General features: G+C 36.6%; 7 protein-coding genes across 7 annotated transcripts; 3 read left to right on the top strand and 4 right to left on the bottom strand.

The window, feature by feature from the left end:
• Window positions 1–3518: 3518 nt before the first annotated feature.
• Window positions 3519–4753, top strand: PHYBLDRAFT_101025 (hypothetical protein; the record flags this gene model as incomplete). The annotated part of the gene is made up of 6 exons (XM_018427618.1): window positions 3519–3559; window positions 3685–3772; window positions 3867–4221; window positions 4282–4333; window positions 4463–4589; window positions 4661–4753. Coding segments are annotated over 6 exons (756 nt in total), but the record flags the coding sequence as incomplete, so codon positions are not given.
• Window positions 4754–6251: 1498 nt separating this feature from the next.
• Window positions 6252–6517, bottom strand: PHYBLDRAFT_140680 (hypothetical protein; the record flags this gene model as incomplete). The annotated part of the gene is made up of 2 exons (XM_018430444.1): window positions 6252–6436; window positions 6472–6517. The coding sequence occupies 2 exons, from the start codon at window positions 6515–6517 to the stop codon at window positions 6252–6254; spliced, it is 231 nt and encodes a 76-aa protein (XP_018296654.1).
• Window positions 6518–7203: 686 nt separating this feature from the next.
• PHYBLDRAFT_29743 (hypothetical protein) lies at window positions 7204–11761 on the bottom strand. The gene is made up of 19 exons (XM_018439954.1): window positions 11687–11761; window positions 11534–11619; window positions 11389–11471; window positions 11063–11304; window positions 10898–10988; window positions 10701–10833; window positions 10521–10618; window positions 10118–10432; window positions 9952–10053; window positions 9644–9880; window positions 9466–9568; window positions 9298–9366; window positions 9149–9231; window positions 8967–9080; window positions 8639–8896; window positions 8271–8532; window positions 7916–8178; window positions 7565–7854; window positions 7204–7497 (listed from the first exon to the last, which is right to left on the bottom strand). The coding sequence occupies exons 1-19, from the start codon at window positions 11746–11748 to the stop codon at window positions 7359–7361; spliced, it is 3030 nt and encodes a 1009-aa protein (XP_018296655.1). The 5' UTR covers window positions 11749–11761; the 3' UTR covers window positions 7204–7358.
• Window positions 11762–13295: 1534 nt separating this feature from the next.
• PHYBLDRAFT_140682 (hypothetical protein) lies at window positions 13296–13589 on the bottom strand (the record flags this gene model as incomplete). The annotated part of the gene is made up of 2 exons (XM_018430445.1): window positions 13296–13326; window positions 13432–13589. 2 exons carry the CDS (start codon window positions 13587–13589, stop codon window positions 13296–13298), a joined length of 189 nt encoding a protein of 62 aa, XP_018296656.1.
• Window positions 13590–16194: 2605 nt separating this feature from the next.
• Window positions 16195–16554, top strand: PHYBLDRAFT_62623 (hypothetical protein; the record flags this gene model as incomplete). Its single annotated transcript, XM_018440994.1, has 1 exon — window positions 16195–16554. One exon carries the CDS (start codon window positions 16195–16197, stop codon window positions 16552–16554), a length of 360 nt encoding a protein of 119 aa, XP_018296657.1.
• Window positions 16555–19016: 2462 nt separating this feature from the next.
• On the bottom strand, window positions 19017–20286 carry PHYBLDRAFT_62622 (hypothetical protein; the record flags this gene model as incomplete). Its single annotated transcript, XM_018440993.1, has 5 exons — window positions 19017–19070; window positions 19476–19495; window positions 19559–19690; window positions 19746–19933; window positions 20267–20286. 5 exons carry the CDS (start codon window positions 20284–20286, stop codon window positions 19017–19019), a joined length of 414 nt encoding a protein of 137 aa, XP_018296658.1.
• Window positions 20287–20837: 551 nt separating this feature from the next.
• Window positions 20838–21465, top strand: PHYBLDRAFT_94358 (hypothetical protein; the record flags this gene model as incomplete). The annotated part of the gene is made up of 2 exons (XM_018443858.1): window positions 20838–20984; window positions 21223–21465. Coding segments are annotated over 2 exons (390 nt in total), but the record flags the coding sequence as incomplete, so codon positions are not given.
• Window positions 21466–22097: the final 632 nt, after the last annotated feature.

Consider the following 22097-nt stretch of genomic DNA (forward strand, 5'->3'; position numbering starts at 1 on the left):
GCCATTCGCCACACACACACACTCACGCACACACTACACACTGCATACACATCCAAATGTATACATAAAATGAAAGAGAGAAATAGAGAAAATGATATCACAATAGATATAAAAAAGATGAAAAGATTGAAATAGCATGTTGTATTTATTCAACGTTTAAAAATATTGTAAAAAAAGGAATTCTTTCCAAAATATAATATAAAACATAGTCCGTGCTTAAATCCTCGAGCAAATGTACATATTTGTATTTCATATAAAAGCTTTTGAACTTGTATATATAATGACACCAGAATAATTAAAAATCTATTATTCCGTCTTTCTCTTTTTCTTGGTATTTTTTCTTTAATATAATAGCATTTAGTACTATCAAATAATCATGTACTAAAAGGTACTCAGTTAATATCCAAAAAAAAGTACATGTTGATTTAAAAGATATATACATGTATGTGTATGTATTGTCTGATAACAGTTATAATAATATGAAACAGAACAATCACAGAGAGCCATTTGCTAATGTTGGACATGCACAAAAAAAATATAAAGGTGTGACAGTCGAGATGTCTGTATTTCGAATTTCAGTGGATGTCTTTGCAGAAAGAAGCAGTAACTCACGAGTGCTAAACTCGCACTGTGTATTACACGCTTTATCTATTCCGTGTTATATAACCCCTTCGACTTTCTCTTCCACCTTATCCCCTTTTCCTTCGAGAAAACAACCAAAGTCTCCTATTACCTGATCTTTGGTCTCTCCTTCCTCTTCTCTCTATTATCTTATTTTGCAACTCAGGCTGGTTACATTACTTCTGTCGTCTTATGCATCATGAGTAGACCCACAAGTTATCGTAACGTAATGAGACCTATAGATCCCAAAACATGCCATGTCGATTTCAATCGCCTTGAAAAACAGACCAAAATACGAATGGCAAGAAAGTGGATTGAGACAATCTTGGAACAAAAACTTCCAACTCATGATCTCTACTCGATTCTAAGCGATGGTGTAATTCTATGCAAGTCAGTCAAATCTATCTCTTTCCTAATAATAGTCAAGAAAAGCAAAAGAAGAGAAAATAAAGAGGAAAAAATACTTTTTTTTTCTCTTTAGAAAAAAAATAGGATAAGCGATGTCTGATGTACAAGGTTCCCTTTCGATTGTATTTAGGCTAATCAACCGGTTACAACCCACAATAATACCTATCATTGGGTTGGACGGTAAAATATATTCCAAGGTAGACTATCTGCTCATGTACATTGTTCTCTCAAACCAATAGTATTCTAACAATGTAAAAAACCCAAAAAAAACCCCTTTGAATAGATTGCAAATATTCGCCGATTCCTTCAAGCAGGGAACCAGGTGAGGCTAGAATCCTTTGAGAATTACATCTGTTGTCATCCAATGTACCAACCAAAAGAGCATATTTTCTTAATCTTTCCCATGATAGCTCGGATTGTCTAGCACAGAACTATTCCAAGTATACGACCTAGCGGAAGGAAGGGATATGGAAGCTGTATGTTGATCGTTCTACCCATGAGTCTAGCCTGACTCATATCTTTTAGGTCGTTAACACAATCCTGGCTCTTTCTGATCTCAATCTTGAAGACTTGTCCAGTGAAATAATAGCCTCAATAGATATAGAGTCTGATCTGGTCAAACAGCGAATGTATAACTCCTTACCACGACCAGACTCTGAACAATGGTCTCCAAATAAAGTGGTAAAATCAAACGGGCCCAAAAAAAGAAAGCAATTCTGTTTATCTTAAATTCTCATTTCTCCTTTTGCATAAACAGCGTCGGGGGCGAGCAAGAGGAATGACGGTGTCTATTTGCGATACAGAGCCATGGACTGGTTCTCATATGTCCCCAAACAGACTATCTGTTTCTCGTCGACTATCCACAGACACGCCAATCGCACAATGGACACCAATATCACCGCAAGACGAAATACTAGATCGATATTACTACGATGACGAACCAATAGATGAGAAAGAGAATGTTTTCGATTCTTCAATTAGAAAATACCAACCATTGGGAATACTGCAGACCACAAACATTCATACCGCATCATCAACAGATGAGCATTCATACCAAACAACGGCCATAGACAGCACTACTTCTTACATAACCAATTCTAATTTAATAAGACGCGCATCTCAGGACGATCAGCAAGACACAACCGTATTCACAAACTGCATAGACAATCACGACCACACAACCCAAAACACCCTTTCAGAAGACAATTCAGAGTTTTCACTCAGCCAACCTAATCCTGCCCACACATCTTCAGACCGCTTGAGATCACAAACCCCTTTTGAGACCAAGCCTTTCCATGACAATCATAATATCGACCCACCGACCCACAGTCTCTCACCAGCCCCAGGGACCACCTACGATTCCATCAGGGTGGCGACAAAAACAAATCCCGAGCACGCTTGTGGGACACCACATTTCGAGCAAAGCTCAGCCCCGCCAATGCCCTTGCAGCTGGCCTCCCTTTTTAATCCTACCTGCTTAAACACTTTGCATAACTCTCAAGATACAGAGAAGGAACCTCTTGACCAGAACTTCGCAAAAGATCTTGAGATTAACAACTCGGACCAATCAAGCTCAGAACGCTATCCACACCCTGTACCTCACCAATATGTCTCTACATTCGCTAAAAAGGCTATAGAGTCGACTGCGCGCAGTCCCTCAGCTAGTGTACGTTCCCAAATATCCATGGCTGTCTCAATGTCCGCATCCCAACACAGTGGTTCTCGCTTGACCCGTTTATCCCAGCTGTCATTTGCAAAGAAACTACCCAGCCGTCAAGCTGTACCATTTCATATGAGGTATCAAGAATGGACAGATCAAAAATTAAAAAAAGAACAGGACGGAGACGACTCTCCTAACCCGTCTTTATCTCATGAGATTTCGTCGGCTTCAATGGCCGAGAAAGCATTTCTTTACAAGTTTTCCGTCGTTTCACCTGACAATCCCAATTCGTCTGTTCCAATTCAGGGACCACGCTCAGACAGTTTACCTAGGTGCGAAATTAAGGATACTAATACTTCAATAGCACTCTCTAAAGCTGGCCCAAGCGCGTCGCTTTCCTTGCCGCTTCTCAAAGACATTCCAACCCAAGCATTTTCAATCCCAAACCAAGAGAGTTCATACCCACAAGGAAAGCACAAAATTCGACATGACCACTCAGCAGCCCACCATACAAAAAAGGTCGCCGTGGTCCGAAACCCAAGTCTGAGTAATATGGAAAAAACGAAAAGTCCACCGCACTCTTCACCTGGTACACCCCAGCCACTTCTATTTCCAGGCGACATGTCCTTGACACCAAGAAGGAAGTCTACTGGGACCATTACTCCGCCTCAATCAGCCGAAGGTTCCGAAGAGTATCTTCAGCTTCAAGATAAAACTGGTCACACGGTAGCTCGTTATGTAAGTTGTATTAAAGTGCAAAGTGTGTATAGAAAAAAAACAATCCCTCGGCTGCGATCGCTACAACACTGAACATGACTTGCAGAAACTAGGGAACTCAATCGGGAAAGGACATTTTGGTACGGTGCATCGGTAAGTCTGTGGCCTTACTTGTGGATTCAAATAAAGAAAAGCTGAATAAGAAACAACAAGAATAAAAGCGTTAGACTTTAGACTCACTTTTATATATATATGCTTCTGGAAAAATGTATTGGTAGGGCACTTGATCTCAGGACAGGTCAAATGGTAGCCGTCAAGCGTATCAAACTCAATGTAACTCGTAAGGAAGATGTCAGTGATGTCTTGGTAAGATTCATATTCTTCACAGTTGTATTTTAACCCCCCTTTGCTAAAATAAGAATATCGATATTTTTTTTAAATTTTTTTCTCCTTCTTCTAGCAAGAGGCACACATCTTACAGTCATTGACCCACCCTAACATTGTACAATACAAGGGTTTTATCCAAACATCGGAACACATCAATATTGTTCTAGAATACGTGGAAAATGGGTCTTTATTGAGCACTTTAAAGGCCTTTAATAGCTTTCCAGAGGCCCTTGTAGCTGGTTACTGCCAAAGGATCCTAGAGGGGTTAAACTATCTCCACGAACAAGATGTGGTGCACTGCGATCTAAAGGCAGCCAATATACTGACGACAAAAGCGGGTGATGTTAAACTCTCAGATTTTGGAGTTTCCCTGAACCTCAAATTGAAAGATGCTCAAGCAGGTGTAGTGGCTGGAACACCCAACTGGAGTAGGTTGAATGGCTTTTGATTATGTAGGGCTGCGTTCTGACCAATACACAATATTATAGTGGCCCCGGAAGTAATTGAATTAAAGGGAGCGACTACAAAATCAGATATATGGTATGACATGAGATATCAAAAATAATAATAATAAGAAGAAAAGTATACAACAATATCCATGTTATTGTTATTGTTATTGTTGATTCTGTTTTTGTTTCCGTTCTCACCCAGAAAAAAACACTTGGTTAGGTCATTAGGCTGCACGATTATTGAACTGTGTACAGGCAAACCCCCTTATTCGGATGTAAACCCAATGACAGCCTTGTTCAGAATTGTAGAAGATGAGTGTCCACCTTTACCAGAGTCAATATCCGAGGTTCGTGTGTATGAGGTACACTTTAATCAGAGTAACATAATATTGACATCAGATACAATCCTACGGTTTAGGACCTGCGTAGTTTCTTAGAACTCTGTTTTCAAAAGTCTCCCATGGATCGGCCCACGGCTGGTGAACTGCTGAACCACGTCTGGGTTAGAAACACTGGTGTTATGGAATATGGCAGGAGGATGTCTCTTGCGTCCTTCAGTGAAGGAGAATTAGATGCCATAAAGAATGTCAGACCCGCGTGTGAAAGAATAGCATCAGAACCAGCAATTATACCAGGCTCACAGGCTAAGGAAGTAGACCTTAGACGCATTCCATCCTCCTTTCCAAAAACCACGCGAAGTTCATCTTTGCGTAATGCAGCTTCATTTGAGCCACTGTCATCTAAATCAACACCTCATAAAGGTCCCCTGTCCCACCCTGTACCGCAGATACCAAGTATTCTTGTACAGAAGCACGAGAAACATCTAGTCCAGCGACAACAAAAGGAAGAGTCTTTGCCGAAACGAGAACATCACTTTGTAAAAGGATCATTTGCCAAATGTAAGCTTTCATTTTCATTTCGTTTCGTTTGCATTGGTGATCAACATACACACCCTTTATATTATATTGTATTTAGCTGCTATTCGTTGCAAGGCCTGTCAACTCCCTATTAAACAAAAAGCGCTTGTTTGTGAAGGTAAAATAGTAATGTGACAAATATAGAATGTGACAATAAAACTGATTCTATTTCATTAGAGTGTGGATTCATATGTCATGACAAGTGCAAACCAGAGTCTCAATGTCACAGTTCGGTAACATATCCGGTACCAGAATATGAGGTAAGAAGAGAACGACAATTTTTGCTTTGTTTTTTATTGGATTTTTATATTAAAATGGTTGTGTCATTTTCCCTTTCAATAAACGTAAGCGCATGGGCTCTACTACTTCAAAGAACCCTGAAAAACTTCGGCCAGTATCAGAACCTCCGAAAATAAAACGTGGAACTTTTGGATCAAAGACTTCTCTATCTTCTCTACCTCCTCGCCATGAAGCCATCAAGACACTCCAGGAGCTTGATAATAAACCACGCCCAACGTCTTCTGTTTCTTCTCAACTCCGTCAACGCACTCAAAAACTTACTCGAGCATTCAGTTCAGTTGTTGGCCATCCATCAGGCCATCCGTCTCAGTCTCATCAGGCCAAGCCGCGTAGCGCTCGAAGCCATGAAACCTTAATCAAGATATCTGAAGATGACCCCACACCATCTCTCTCTCAAACTTCTTCCCACGCAACATTAGGTTACACAGACCAAAGTGAAAATGAAAATAATGAAACAACAGATACGATGATGGCAAGCAGACGAAAACAAAGACGACCAAGTGATAAACGCCCTTCTAATCCAGAAGATTGCATTATTTCATGATTTAGAAGGAGAAGAAAAAATAAATACATACACATACGTAAATCCGTACATACATCATCTACACACAAGTATATATATATGCATATATAATATCAACATGCATAAAAGTGCTTTGTTAAGAAAAGAAAAGAAAATTGGGTAATGGAAATATATATATATATATATATATATATCCTAAGCAACGAGATGTTTTCTCTTTCTCTTGCAAGAATGTAATATAACGTTATTTTGATAGTAGATTGTATAGTTTACAGCTTGCTTCTTGACTGGTCCTGAGGTTCTGGTTTGGGAATTGTTCTATAACCAAAGAATACGGGACTACAGGTTGCAGCGTCAAAAGGAATAGTTGTGGGTTGACGGTGGCAATGTGAAGAGGCAAATGCGGGATGGATCCTTGAAGAGTCCATTGGCTTGGATCGAAAAGGCCGGTTGACTACGACGGGGTTAGATTGACTGAGATGGCTGTACATGATGAAGTGATAAACCAAAGCTTATGATCTATCTGAGAATTCATAATTTCAATTATCTGATTCACACAGTGACGTAGATCAACCCCGTTCGCACTGGAACAGAAAGTGTTTGACTTTTTTTTTCTTCTGTTTTATATATATATAGAAATACACCGTAGACGGTATGCAGTGTATGCATTGTTTGAACATTAAAGAAAACAGACAAATAAATAAATAATTGAGACTACAAGTGATACAAAGATAAATATATATATATACAGTATATATATATGCGTGTGTGTGTGTATGTATGTGTACGTTTAAAACATAGTTTGATATCGTTTGATGTTGAGTATTCCAGCCATTCAGTCAAGTATGCTTGCTTTATTGCCATGAGCCAGCAATGACATTAAAGCCTGATCAAGTCTATCGTTTCTTTTTTTCTATTCCTCTTCGTCTTCCAAATCAAAATAATTTTCATCAAGATCGAATGTGTCGTCCAGATCAAAGAGCAAGACAATGACAAGAAGCATTGGGAGCAGGACACGGGGTCGCATCACTTGTTTGGTAAACTGTAGCATAATATCGGCATAGAAGGTTGATGTTCCAGGCTGGCTTAGGGGTCCTGGACTACCCAGTAGACTGTAGGGTAAGAAGCTGAATGACATTGAGCAGGTAAAAAAAAAAGAAAAAAAAAAGCACAGCTAAAATGATGTTGGATTTGGCATTACATTGCTTTCGTGACTTTTGTATATTTTATAGTATAAAAATAAGAGAGCGAGATGAAATGGGATCATCCAATGTATATCTTTATTTATTTATTTACTTATTTATTTAATGCACCAAAACTCGCTTTCGCGCACACAAGCACGTATATATATATATAATATTTCATATACATACACTTTAAGGTCTGATCTTTACTCTGACATAAGGCACCTCTACATCTTCACCCTCGGGATCATTAGCACAAATCTCGAATATCAGAGACTTGACATGAGAGGGGATAGGCTTCTTTGAAACAGTCTCGACAAGTTTGGAGAGCCTATAAAAAATAACATTAGTTGGTGTCGAAATTTGAGATTGAAGAATCACATTATATATAAACTCACTTCATTCCCAAACGTTCCTCTGCCTTCTTCTTCTGCATAAAGAATGAGTAAAGCATAGATACACCCGAAGACACCATTGTGACTTCAAGGTTATGTTCCTTTTGGAAGTAATCAATAAAGTCCTGAAGAGTGATGTCGCCTGTAATGTCAAATCTATCCCACAGACTGAACTCCTTTCCATTATATTCCATAGTTGGCATCTTAATGGGCTCAGAGAAACCAAAGAATGGTAAAGCAAGGTTCACAAAACCGTTCTTGTACTGCTCAAGATCGTCTTTGCCGTCAATGATCTATTTAAGATATATATTTTTGTTAGTCTTTATATCAGAGAGATATATATATATATATTACCTTGTAGAGTTCAATGCACACAAGACCTGTCACGAGAGCTGTGGTGGTAGCAATAGCAGGGATGATCTTGCCTGCAATAAACTTGGTCTTGTGACGATCAGAAGGAGCAATGCCATAGTTAATAGCACGCAAGTTAGAAGCAGCTGTGATAAAGTCAATATGGAAATTGGTGTCATCATCTTTCTCAAATTCAGCAGGAGTCAATCTGAAACCAGCAACGGTTGATGGTACAGGCAAACTGTTGATAACATCATCCAACGAATCTAACGTCGACCAAAAAAATAATTACAATATTTAGGCCAAAGTATACAAGCATAAATAAATACAATAAATATATGAATAAATTCCAACTTACCACTGTCATCCTGAGCAATATTTTCATTCTCGACCACCTGAATCTTGACTCCCTGTTTGGGCTTAAATTCGGGAACGATAACATTCTCCAATTCGCGGCGGAAGTAATTTTGATCGGTCTCACCCTTGAGGCCATAGTTGTAGGCATGGAGATTAGAAGCATTAATAATAAAGTCCATGTGAATCTGGTTGTTGGGATCAAATTCGATTGGTACGGGTGCTCTTTTGGGACCAGACCAGAAGGGTTGTCCAGTGGAAGTAACCTAATATATATATGTGTGTGTATTTTATAAATTAATAAATTAATAATTACCACAACCATATGAAAATTTACAAATAAAAAAATAAAAAAGAAAGAAAGACACTTACAGAGTCAGTAGGGAAGTTAAACAGAAGCTGCAAAATATTGTTGTGGTACATCTCTTCAAACTTTAGTCTAGCCCAGGCAACACAGTCAGCAAAGGACAAAGGCTTGTCGGCGACAAGATAGTTGTAAACAGTCTCAATGACTTCTTTTTGGTTGCCACCCTGCTTTATTGTGGTCTCGACAAAGTTGGGCTGAGTCAAGTAAAGGTTAACGTTATCTGCGGGCTGCTTAAAGTAACCCTCGAACAAATCGCGTGCCCACTGGATAAATAAGAAGAATTAGTAAAAAATAAACAAAGTTTATTATATTATAATTATTTATAGAGCTTACCTGGATAGTGTGCTCAATAGCGTTGGGGAAGTTCTTAAGAGTACAAATAGGAATAGACTTCTCTGGGGGATCTTGGGAAGAAGAGTACGACTCGGTCAAGAAGGGAAGAATAACCTAGTAAGGAATCACAGACATAAAGTTAGCTGTGGTTTTAAAATTACCATACTCTTGATGTATTTTACCTGTGTGTTACCCTTGGTTCCCAAAGTACCAGATTCCAAGAGAGGCTTACGGTAGTAGACACAGCGTCTATCCATATATTTGCCTATTTTTCAACTTTTATTTTTTGCACTCTTTTTGCACTAATTACCAATATGCATTGTGAACTTACGAGCCTCTACGTTATCCAAGGCATTTGTGACACCTGTCAATGACTCAAAGAAATCATCATCGTAGATGTCTATTTTTGTTTTATGTACCATAAGTATCCCAATATTAGTAAAACATATTATTTTTGTTTCCATTTTTTCATAAAAATGATAGCTACTGATTCTCTTACTTTCTGTTTCAGGGCCAACGCGGTCTTGGTGGATAGTAATCTTTCCCTCCAAATCACTGTTCATCTTGCACACGGCAGCGGCAGCGGCACCAGACTTCAAGCTCTGAAAGCAGTAAAAAAATTAAAAGAAGTGAGTAAACGTGTTTAAGGCCATCTTAATTGCCCTTATTTTACTTACGCCAACATCACTAGGTCTGAATAAGAATTGTCTGTTCAAGTTACTTTTCTCGATGGTATCCATATCGGTGATAGTCAAGCCACCATTCTCACCAGTACCAAGACCCATCATTGCCCAGTTCTTGAGCATCTCACAACCAATGGCACCAGCTCCAACAAGGAACTCCTTGGTATTGGCCAGTTTCTCTTGGAATTCGCGACCAAATACAGCAATTTGACCATCATAGCGGGATCCAATCTACAGCCACTTATTAGACTATCTATTTATTCACTCCCTCTCACGCTATATATAAATACATATATACTTACTGGAGCGCATAGTTCTTCGGTACGTGCTACACTGGTAGGTAAGGCCTCAAGAGCATCCATATACATGTATTGGTGAATTGGGTTGAATTTTCCGCTGACGGCCTAGATAATGAACGGTGAGCTTGGCCATTTTAAAAAAAGCTTCTATATTCATATTGTATCATACCTTCAAAACCTCTTGAGCAGCAAGACCACCAAAGATAGCTACCATAGGTGAAATTTCACCAGCAGCTTGGTAAGCCAACTCCTTAATAAGCTTTTCATCAATCTCGGGTTTGTCTTCGTGGCTTTCAGCTAAAGCGACAGTCAGTTTGTAGACTTCAGCGGCGTCGGCGTCATTGTGAGGTTTAGGGAGACGACCAATGGAGTCAACAAATTTGTAGAGAGCCTGGAATCCCAAATGGAGTTGAATGGGTCGATCAAACTTTGCAAAGTCAGAAATAAGGAATTCAGGAGAGGACAAGGACGATTTGAAAGATTTCTGTTGAAAGTATATGCTTTAAGGTCAGTAAAAGATTACATATATTTAAAAAACAAAAGTGCTGTGGTAGATGATTTTTGTCACTCACAAAATCAACATGGACAGGCAACTTCACTTGAGTAAAAATACCACCCGATTTGTAATCACCGAATGAGGAAGTGTTTCCGATACTGTAAGTGTATGGACCTAAAATAACGCAAAATAATTAATAAGCCATAAATTATGCTATTTGTAAGAGAAAGAAAAGGGCCCCGATTTTTTTTCTTACCCAAAACCTTGACCTTGCGGGGTGTGATATCGTTTAATTCATTCATGCCCTGAACTTCTCTAAAGGTCACATAGTCGCCATCTTCAAGGCCATGGCGTGTCTCATCCAAACATGTCACAATACCCTCTTCGTCCTAGTACAGAATAAATGTCAACATGAAGCTCATTGTCGCTATACTTCCACCATTGTCTTCTGACCTTTGTTACGGCAGCGATCATGCCAGTCAAGGGCTCCTCACCAGTGGCATCCAAAACCTCGAATTTCTCCCCGAAATCATTAAAGATACGACTATGTAGATTGCAATCAGTTTTTGGAGTTCATTTCCAAATCATTAAAGAAAGTCTCAAATTTATTTATCTTACCCAAACAGACCACGAACTTCAGTGGAGATGAAGTGAATGTTGTTGGCGTGGCAGATCTCACCGATCTCAAGCTGTTGGCTCAAGGGGCTCTCGGTGACTACAACAACTTTGTATTTCTTCAGGATTTCTTCGGTCAAAGCACCTTCGATTACATGTACAGGAACATATTGGTTGAGCTCAGATAATCTTTTCTGCGAGATCTGGGCGCGAGGCTTGCCAACGTCTTCAGGTCTGAGGTAAAACTATTGATTTGTGTTGGTAATCTATGATATGATCCAATCTACTGCAATATATGGCTTTATTTTTTGCTTTTATTTTATTTTTACCTGAGCAGACAGGTCGCTAATTTGTGCAGGTGTATCATCGTGAAGAGTAACACTCTTGACACCGGCCAGGATAACGTTCTTGGCTGAGCAGATGGTTTATATAGTTGAGTTTAAGTGCTAAAATTTCAGTAAATTCTAATCCTACCAATTTCTACACCAAGACCCTTAAGACCAACGATGAGAACATGAGCACCGCTCATCTTTTTCATGGCCTCATGGCCAAGTACATAACTATATACGAGTCGAGTAAATATTGACTTGATTAAAAAGGCAATTTGTTTTTGTGGTATAGTCTTACAGCTGGCGCGAGTAGAGGCCTTCATCAATAGTATTTTCGGAATCGATGTTCATGTTGGACATTTTGAAAAGAAAGTAAGAATCGCTCCTTTTCAATAATTCCACACGTTCCTTACTTTGCTGTACGCGTTGTCTCTGAGTTTAAATTTATTTTACGTCATGGCGCCCGTACCTTTGTATTCTCGACTGCGGCCATTCCTGCTAAAAAGCATCCGATCCGACCCACAAAAAGGTTATTACAGTATGCTTACTTGAGATTGCGACGACTTTGGATTTTTTGTAGACAAATTAGGTTTAATATTTAAGCACTTTTTGAGGCTGATCTAGACATTTTATACTATTCTTTTAGACAATATCACCTCGCAAATTGAGATGGCAAATATGCTTAACAAAATTCGTACTTATGCATTTTAGTATCTTCGATCACAAAGGGATACCATTGGCTTATATGGCTTCCTTATGACCATCGTTACACACTTTCATCTCTCATTTTTTGACAACATCAAATATGTCTCTTATTTTATATTTTTATTAAACACCTGGACTAAACAATATTTAAAGAGAAAAAATTATGAAACATTAAACAAGATAATGAATCGAAAGGAAGAAATTGAATCAGAACAAGGTAAAAGTCATAGGTGGTATAACTTTCCATATTTATGTGTAACTTAATGCACTCTATGTATTATCCAAAGTCAGGTACAGGTAATGCGAGTATTTTGAGCCAACTTCGATATATGGTGAATATATATATATATATATGTGTGTGTGTCTGTGTTATTAAATACATGGCATAGAACGTAGAGCTGTAGATAGCTAATATCTATGAGCATAATATAGCTGGTACAAATCATAAAAGTCCTCCTGAATACAAAATGACCGAGTCAAAAGGACAGAAGCGTAATACAAAAAGTCGTAATTATGAGGTTGATCGTGTAAAACTAAGCCCTGTATTCTCCAGCTGCCATTAAGGGCGTCATAGACGCTCGCAGATCAAAAGAGTGTACGAATAATACGCCAAGCAAGCAAGAAGAAATACAAGGACTATTGGGAGATTGTACTACTATATGATTAAATATTCTGACAAAACTGTGGAAAAGAAAGACTTTACACGAAACTTTTGGTGATCTGTAACACAGTTAGTGTTAAAGAAGTTTTCAAGCAACACCAAGACTATGAAAAGTGACTACTTGACTTTCTGGAATAATTTCTCTCCAAGACATTCTGTGACTCATACTATATCATTTGTAAATGGCTACTCACATTGTCTAACATCTTTTTATGTTAAAATAGCTACCTTCTACTCAATTTCCATTGTGGAATGCTTTGAATCCAGAATAAAGTTGTCTACCTTCTATAATAGTGTGAAATTACTCACGGTGCAGATATATACAAAATTATATTATTGCTTCCAAAATAACTAACGCATATGTTCTGAATTTAGCCAAACAAAGTTCCTATAGAAAATATTGTTCGTTATTATTGTTATCAGTAGGTTTACGGAGGTACGCCAGTTTGGCCTGATGTCCTTCCCGAAGTTTATAATGAAAATTAATCAACAATTGGTACAATATGTGGTGAATTTTCATCAATTAACATGCTTAAACCAGTTACTTTTCGAAATCGCCAACGGAATCGCCACTTTTCCCCATAGTATATATATATAAAATAAGAACACAAGAAAGGCCCTGAGAAACACTCTTACGATTACAATGAAATTAATGTTAAAACTCAAAAAAAATATACTGATGCTCTTCCTGTAGTTGAGATTCATCACAATTGACTTTGTTCGTAAGCTTGCCGTATATATCCCATTCTGGATCATTGTTCATTCGCTTTACCCATCCCTGAGCTGTTCTTGCGTTGATTCCCGCTCGTTCTGAAGCAGGATTGGAGACCAACATGGCTCGCTCAAGAAAAACGTACAACTATTATATATTTGCTCAGATTCAAGATTTTGAGGGCAAAACCTGTCACGATAACATTACTTTTTCTGGATCATGAGCACTTTGCTCAAAAATTAACTGTTGTGAATGGCAGCATTTATAACTCCGGGCTCGTAAATGTGATACGAGCTCGTAGAAACCTATGAGTCCGGAGTTATAAATGCTGCCATTTACCACAGTGGTTGTTGCTCAAGGAGAAAAAACAAACGACGCGCGTTGGAGAGGTTTTATATGTAGCAGAAAATTTTGCATCTGCGATTAAGGATTACGACTGCGCTTTTTGTCAGTCATAGGTACCCACGTCAGAGCAAACGTGATATAGCTATATATTCCTTTTACTGAAGTTGTGTAACTATTCTACGGCAAAAGGGGCAGCTAATAACTCTCAATAAAATTACTACATAATACAACCTTTCAAATCGAAGTAAAGTAAAGCAAAGAAGCAATGAAGTAAAAAGAGTGATGAAGAATTTAGTTTAGATCTGTGTAGAAATAACTCTCAAAGTGGAGTACAAGTTTCTATAACGGCGATTTGTAGGTTACTCTAAAGTGGCCTGTGCGTTTTTTGTTCAAGTACACGAAAGGGACCAAATAGCCATTAAGAAATAAACCCACATATATTCCAAAATAACATTAAGCGATAAGTATACATGTATATCATCTGAATTATAATAATACGGTAGGTGGCGGAATTTTGGATTTAAGCACGAGTTTTATTGAAATGAGACTGTACCGATAGTTGAAAGTATTAAGATGAGTTCCCAAGAGAACAAGTGCTTGCCATAAGATGTTTAGAGATTATTGCGCAGAACGTAATAAACACTTTCAAGATTTGCTCTAAGAAAGTTAGATACTAATAGTAGTCATGTACGAATACAAATGAAAGCACTTTGCAAATAAATGCTACTGAAAAGATCGAATTTTATCCTTTTATTAATGTCTAATTGGAATTGGCAATCCAGCTATTACATACTATGTAGTAAAAATTAAATACTAGATTTTCTGTTAAGAGTATAGTAAAAAAAAAAGATAGTCTAATTATATCGTCAGTTTAGTCAAGACCAATGTTGACTTGGTTATGAACAAGGTCGAGTAATTGACAAAGGTACTTTCGGTTCTACAACAGCAGTGGCTTGGCCCTTCGTTGATATATGCAGTTAAGGGTGTATTGGTGATTTTACTTACAAGAACTTAAACCAGTTACTCTAATAGAACTTATACTTTATAAAAAGAAATACCATACGATGATTAGATTACTTTCAAAGAAAATAAGAGATCACTTGGTATTGATATGTTTAAGAAATAAAATAGGCCTAAAAGAATAAAACATAAACTGCTTAACTTAGTTGACATAAGCTTTACACGCAAAGGAGTATGGTAGCTGGTTAATGATATATGTCTTCCTGAGTTTGTTGCTAGAATGGTTACAAATAAACTATAGTTTTGCTATTTCAAAATTGTCAATTTTCTTTAAATTACTGCTTTTCTATTGAGAAAAGACAAACTATTAATCTAAATTGATAGAAAAAAAAAACTTTTCTTTGTCTTTTTTTACATCTTACCATATATAAATTATTGAATAAAGGTGATTTCAGAAATGCCTTAATCTGTTTAAAAAGCATTTGATTTTGATAATACTTGCTGAAGATTGCATTGTATATTGGGTCAGAAACTTGGTATTTCTATTATTCTGTTTGTATTCTAGTTCTCAATTACATTCAAAAGTCACTAAAAACATTCGATATACAAATCACTCTATTATTTTTGCTCCTTTTGTACAAACCAGCTCAACGTTTAAATAAAAATATTTTCTTACATAAATGTGTGGTTTATATCTTAGTTTTTTCTTAAAAAATTTGATATTAGTCATTAGTAACTCTGACCAATATTGCACCCAAGATAAAATACTTTACCTTGTTCGTAGTCCATACTGTTGTATATATGAAGATTAACAGAGAGTAGGCTTACAATTATATAACGAACTCTTTTCATGTAATTGTAACAGCTTTTACATGATAAGTGTACTATATATATATATAAGAGAAAAAATAGCTACAATTTTACGTGAAGACCTGGCAATGATTATTTTAATATTAAAAATAAACTTATGTATAAAGTAGTTAGATCGTGAGATACCAAAAGCTCGGAATCGAAAAGTTCAATGTCTTTTACAGATCATAATTAAGGTGATGTGAACCAATTGATACAGGAGGCAAACTCATTTTTGATTCTCGATAGGGGGAACCATGGATCATGGATCTTGCTTTTGGCTGTGGTCTTGTGGATCAGGATTTTTGGCTGTATTTTCCTATAGATGCCAAACATCAGATACGATGGCCCCTTGTCTTTGTCCTAAAAATGGCAATAAAGTGAAGAAGAAACATGTAATCCTTCACTCATACCCCAAGAGCGCGGGCCTTTTGAAATAGTATATAAAGGCTTGACATTCGTGCACTTCTTTTCTTTTTATTACACATTCTCTCAACCTCATCTCTTCTACCGAGCCTTCTTCCTCTTCTACCTTTGCACTCCGCGCTCAATACTACATACTTCGCACTCTACAATGCAGATTCTCTCTATCCAAAAGCGTATCATCTCAAAGTGCCAGCGTCGCCAATCCTCAACTAACAATACCACAAGTCGTGCCTCCACATTCACATCATCGATGGGTCAATGCATGAAAGGCCTCGCTTCATTCAAGAAAGCCTTTAGTTGTAACAAAGTTCAAACCACAGTCGCACCTTCTTTGATTTCATCTTCATCGACGATTTCCAATGACTCCTATCTTTCTGACCTTTCTGATGACGAGAACTTTTCTAAATCTTGCCCAGTATCTGAAAAATCCATGGCCCTGGATTCAATTATCTTTGATCATCCTTCAGTCACAGTCCGCATTAAACCAGCTGCCTATCGCTCATCTTAAATCGATTTCGATTTTTATCTCAATAATCTGTATATACACCACACTGTAAAACAAAAAATGTATAATAGTCAAACTCACAAAAAAAAAGCATTCCCTCTACCTTGTACATACAACATTATAAAGAAAGCCTATCATAGCCTATTAAACACCCTAAAGAAACCTCGTAAAATAAAATAAAATACAATAAAAAGAGAGCTGCGAAAACTTTTTTTGTTTCAAATACCAATAAATACATATGTCTTATTGAATACCTCTTAAAACATGTCTATTATTACTATTATTTTCAATTGCCTGCATCAGTCTGTATGCTTGAGGATGGATTTTTTTTAGCTTCATAAGTCTACAGCCATCTTACATAAATTATATTTCTTTTTAAAATATAAAATATGTATGTATGTGGTGAACTCCCCTTCCTTTAACTTCTTGGCTTTGATAATAATTCTGTAAAGAAAACTTGAGCGTATGGTTTACATACATATATAATAGGAATTCATAAAAAAATTGCAAACACTGTCTTCATTACTTTTATCTCTTTCTACCTACCAGAATGACATCCTTCGCTTGTAAAATTGAATAAAAACCAAGTTTTTGAAAGGCTGAAGATTGAATTGGTTTATGATAAAGATTTTGCTGGTTATATACATGGTCCCTCCAAAAACTTTTGTTATTTAGAATTGTTTTTCCAGATTCCTTTATACGCACCCTTATAGCTTATTTCAATCTCTTGAAATGAAACACGGTCTTTATCATTAGGCTTAAAACCCAGAGCTCTTACACTCATAAATATATATAAACGCACAAACTTAAGTTTTCATTTAATCCAAACTATTGATCCTGGCATTGCGCCTAAAGCCAATATTTTCAACAAAAAAAAAGAAGACAAAAAGAGCCGTGTAGTAACAATACGCAAATCATCTGGGTCTATCGCTTATTAGGGAAATCCATGAAGTTTCAAGATAATGTGGCCTAGAGAATATTACTGTACTCTTTCAAATGTTAAGAGTGATACAGGACAAACGTGGACAGATGTTGCACATAGTCCCAAAAAATAGAGATACCTGTTAACCAAGATATAATCAGCAGAATATTCCATAATATGGATATCCACTAAAACATACCAAAACAAAACCCTTTGCTCATTGAAAGACATATTAAAGAACGATGACAATGGTTCAACTAAAGTAAAATATTGGAATTCAGAATGGAAGACAATTGTATGAAGTGGCGAATCAAGCGGGACAATGTACAAGGCAAGCATACGCAGCCATGTGTGGCGTGTGCCTTTTGGAAAGTACAAAGCCAACTGTCTCACCCCAAAAATTCCAAAAAAAAAGAGGTGTATCTATAGTTTGGAGATGTATCTATTCAAGAGGGGTTGGTCAACTTGTATTTATATCTGACAGCCTGGGTGATCCTAAGTACACTGGAATTTTTGAGAAACATATTTTACCCTTCTTGGATAGTATTCCAGCTACAAAAAAGATTAAATTTATCTTTTAAGACAACGCTCAAGCCAACAAGCCAACAAGCTAAAACTCATAAACGGGTATAAGCCATGTGTTAAATCGGTCATAAAACAGCTCTGTATTTCATTCATTCGAGAAAGTTTAAAGCCTTACCAAATATAGTATCTATTCTCCCAAAAATCAGACAGCCACTCTCAGGTATATACAAGAATGAGTGCAAGAAAAGTATAATTTTATTGCCAAAGAAAAACACTTATCAAACATACTGTCTGAATACGCAGAATCATTTAACTGTACTAGAAAACAACAGCTTTGGATATATTCCATATTCTACAAATATTAGAGACCTTGTTGAAACCTTGTAAAACATTTTGAGGAGTTTAAATCATCCGTATAAAGAAATCTAGGTGTGAAAAACGCGAATGTTTGATAAATTTTCTCAAAAGTTTGTCAAACTTGAAAGAAATTTTTCAAACATTGTAAAACATAATAGGCCAATCATGTTGTATTATTTTTTTGCTGCTAAACGCACGAAAAAATTAAGCTTGAAAATTTTAATAGTTGTAATTTTAACGTATGCATGTAAGAATATAAGCATCCCTTCAGTATACTTTTCTCTACTTATTTTTCTTTCATTATTTCTTTAATAAAATTAGTATTAATATTTTTGTTCTAACATAATACCAAGAAAAAAATGACTATTATTGAATAGAAGTTAACGAATCTCTCATTAGCTTGATTATATGAAGCATTGTTCGTGAGCTTAGTACTACTCCTTTTCCGACAGGCAATGATTACCAAATGTATACTATGTTTGAGACATGATATTCCGACAGAAAATGTTTGACAGAAATTTATATTTGGTAACTCGGCACCTAAATGTCTCTTATCGTCTCACCAAGGTCCCTATTATAGTATTATTATAACATGTTCGTTTTATTATATGGTATGTAAGAGCTATACCCTTACATGGCTTGTATATCTTTTATTGTGAATTTAAAGATAAACAGATCCAAACTTCATAACCAATGCTTTAAATGCACAAGATTTCTGTTCAAACCCTATACACAGTATATGCAAAAAATTGAAAGTTTTTTTTTCTAAAACATTTTATTGGTATATTAATTGGTAAAGGGAAAGACTGTAATTTTAACAAAGCAAAAGAAAAGGAGGCTGTATAGGGTATGTGCTTAGAATGTGGCTAAGGAACAAAGAGGCTTTTGTAGAATATATATATATGTGTGTATGTGTGTATAAAAGAAGAGAAATAAAGAAGAGCCCAAGAAAGGCAAATGAAGAAAGAGGGACTATTTTTTTTAGAAAGAACAATAAAAATGTTGTATTCTGTACAACCCGTGTTTTGTGGCTGCCGGGTTTATGCCTCAGTGATATTATGCTTTTGTCTACAGAATTGGATGAGTAACAAGTGGCTTCATATATAACCTTTATATTTACCTGTGTGACAACAATGGAAGCTGTAAAATATAATGCAATTTTTAGGCTTAGTATAGTAAATATCTGATATGAGCCACTCTTACCAATTATGACACCAAGAATAATTAGGATGGTCAAGGCAATGATAATTTTCCACTTCAAGTCCTTCCACCACATCCTCTTGCGAACCTCATTTCCACTTCTACGAAAATTACTGGCGTCTTTCTCTAGTTTTTCTATTTTGTGGATCAATTGTCAGAATATATATTGCCATGTGCCTATTTTATGTACCTGTTTGTTTGGATATATCTTCTAGCTTAACGCCACGATTCTTGGCCATTTCGATATTGTCTTTCATAACATCAACTACTGCATCAACTTGTGCCTTGACCTTGTTTACTTTCTCATTTTTTTGCTGTGTTGCTGCTACAGATTGTACATTTGGAACATAAGGATCATAAGGATCATAAGGGTCAGACCTATAGGCGCAAGGATTAGAGATAATTAGATCGATATAGAAATATATAGCACAAAAGGCATAATATTATATAAGTAATATTTTTGCTATTATTTACATTGTGTATAAAGTTAATTATAGAGAAAGAGATTAAGATATTGCATTAACAAGAAAATATTGATTTAAATATTAATTTTTTTTTTAATTTTTCAAATTTGTTTCAATATTCACATTATATTTTTTTTGTTTCAATATTTTTCACGCGACACTGGAAATTAATTGAAAAAAAAAGTACAGCGAATATGATTTGTTCCAATCACCTTTTTTTTTCAATCCAAGTCAGCCATTGCGTCACTTGTTTTCTTTTTTGAGCATTAAGAAGCCAAGATTTATCCTTTTTTAATTTTTTTCTGGTTTTCCTCTTCCTCAATTCTAGCCTGGAATCTTTCAATAAAGAAGGTAGGAATCCGACATCAAGGCGGCACTCAAAAACAAAACAAAAAAAAGCAAAAAAGAATACAATAAAAAGAAAGAATCAAACAGAACCAACGTGCAATACATTTCTGAACAATCTCGTATACCTCAGACAAGACATTTATACAATCCCATACAAAAATAACGTCCATCTATCTATTCATCCCATCAATCCATTTACTCATCCACAAACCTGCAAATATAAAAGTCTGAAAAAATAAAAGGCCAAAAGAAAAAGACTGATTCCAATACATTTCTTCTTCATTCATCAGCTTGGGTTACTCTCTATTCAAAGACATCTCTTTGTTACGCCCTTGTTTTTCTTTCTTTCTTTCTTTCTTTCTTCTCTTCTTCTTTAAATATTATAAAATCAATACAGCGCAATGTCATTGCACAATATTCCCACCTTGAGTGGCATTATTCAGCAAACTCCACAACAACCAGCCAACATTGAAACCGTTCGAGGAAACTATAGGGCAGCACTCTCGGAACTCACCTTCAACTCCAAGCCTATCATCACCAATTTGACAATAATGGCCCAAGAGAATCAGTATGCTGCCAGTACAATTGTGAGAGAAATCGAACAGCAAATCAGACACGTAAGTTTGGAGACATGATGCTTTATGACTTGACTATGAGGGAGAGAGATACAAACAAGACCCAAAAATAAGGGGAAGAAGAAATACACAAAGAAAAAAAGGGGAGAAACCCCCTTTGAGGACAATTGAACTTAATGATAATAAAGATGTAAACCATCGCGATTCATTTGCTCTTGTTGTTTCTCTCCTTCGTATTCTGAATGAGGAGATGAGGTTTTTTTTTAACCTTTGATTACAGAATGCACCCGACCAGAAGTTACCTGTATTGTATTTGATCGATTCGATCTGTAAGAACGTAGGAGGGCCATTTATCAGCCATTTCGCAAGAAATATTGGCTCAATTTATCTGGATGCCTACACTCTCACTGACCCCCAGATGCGACGCAGTTTTGAGCGCGTATTGCAAACCTGGAAAAATGGGATGCCAGCTGGAGGCCCAGTCTTTGCTCGTCATGTTATTGAGCCAATTGAGAGGGCATTGAACTACATGAGAGATAATCAGAGACAAGCCATCCACACACCTCATCGCCATAATTTGCAGAGTGCTAGTCCTCCTCGTGCTGCTGGTCAGCCTACCCAGCCGCCACGTAACCAGCAAATTCATGTTAATCCAAATTTCGTCTCTCCCCCAAAGGTAGGTTTTGATTATATTGTTGCCGGAAAAAGAAAGAGAAACCAACTGTAAGTTGTCAACAGCAGCAACTCCAACATAATCACCAGCAACAGCAACAACACCAACACCAACACCAACATCAGCATCAGCAGTTGCAGCAACAACTGCAGCAGCCTTCCCGTGATCCTCGTATTCGTCCCAACAATTATGGCCTTCCTTCAAGAGATCCTAGATCCTCCAAGTTCTCTACTCCTGCTCAAGTAAGAAAATTAATAGCTATAGATATATAGATATAGATATAAAATAACATGCAAAATAGAATAAATTAGAAAGTAATAGAACACTATAATATGAATGAACAATACATTATAATATACAATAGAGGGATAGATACAATAATGTGTATATGATAAAATTTAAGATCTACCTTGAGATTTATGCTTTAAGATCTGATTTAAGATAGAGTGTAATAAGCTTTATAATTTATAATCCCTGCAATT

This window comes from Phycomyces blakesleeanus (assembly GCF_001638985.1).
Source record: "Phycomyces blakesleeanus NRRL 1555(-) unplaced genomic scaffold PHYBLscaffold_3, whole genome shotgun sequence".
NCBI classification, from domain to species: domain Eukaryota; kingdom Fungi; phylum Mucoromycota; class Mucoromycetes; order Mucorales; family Phycomycetaceae; genus Phycomyces; species Phycomyces blakesleeanus.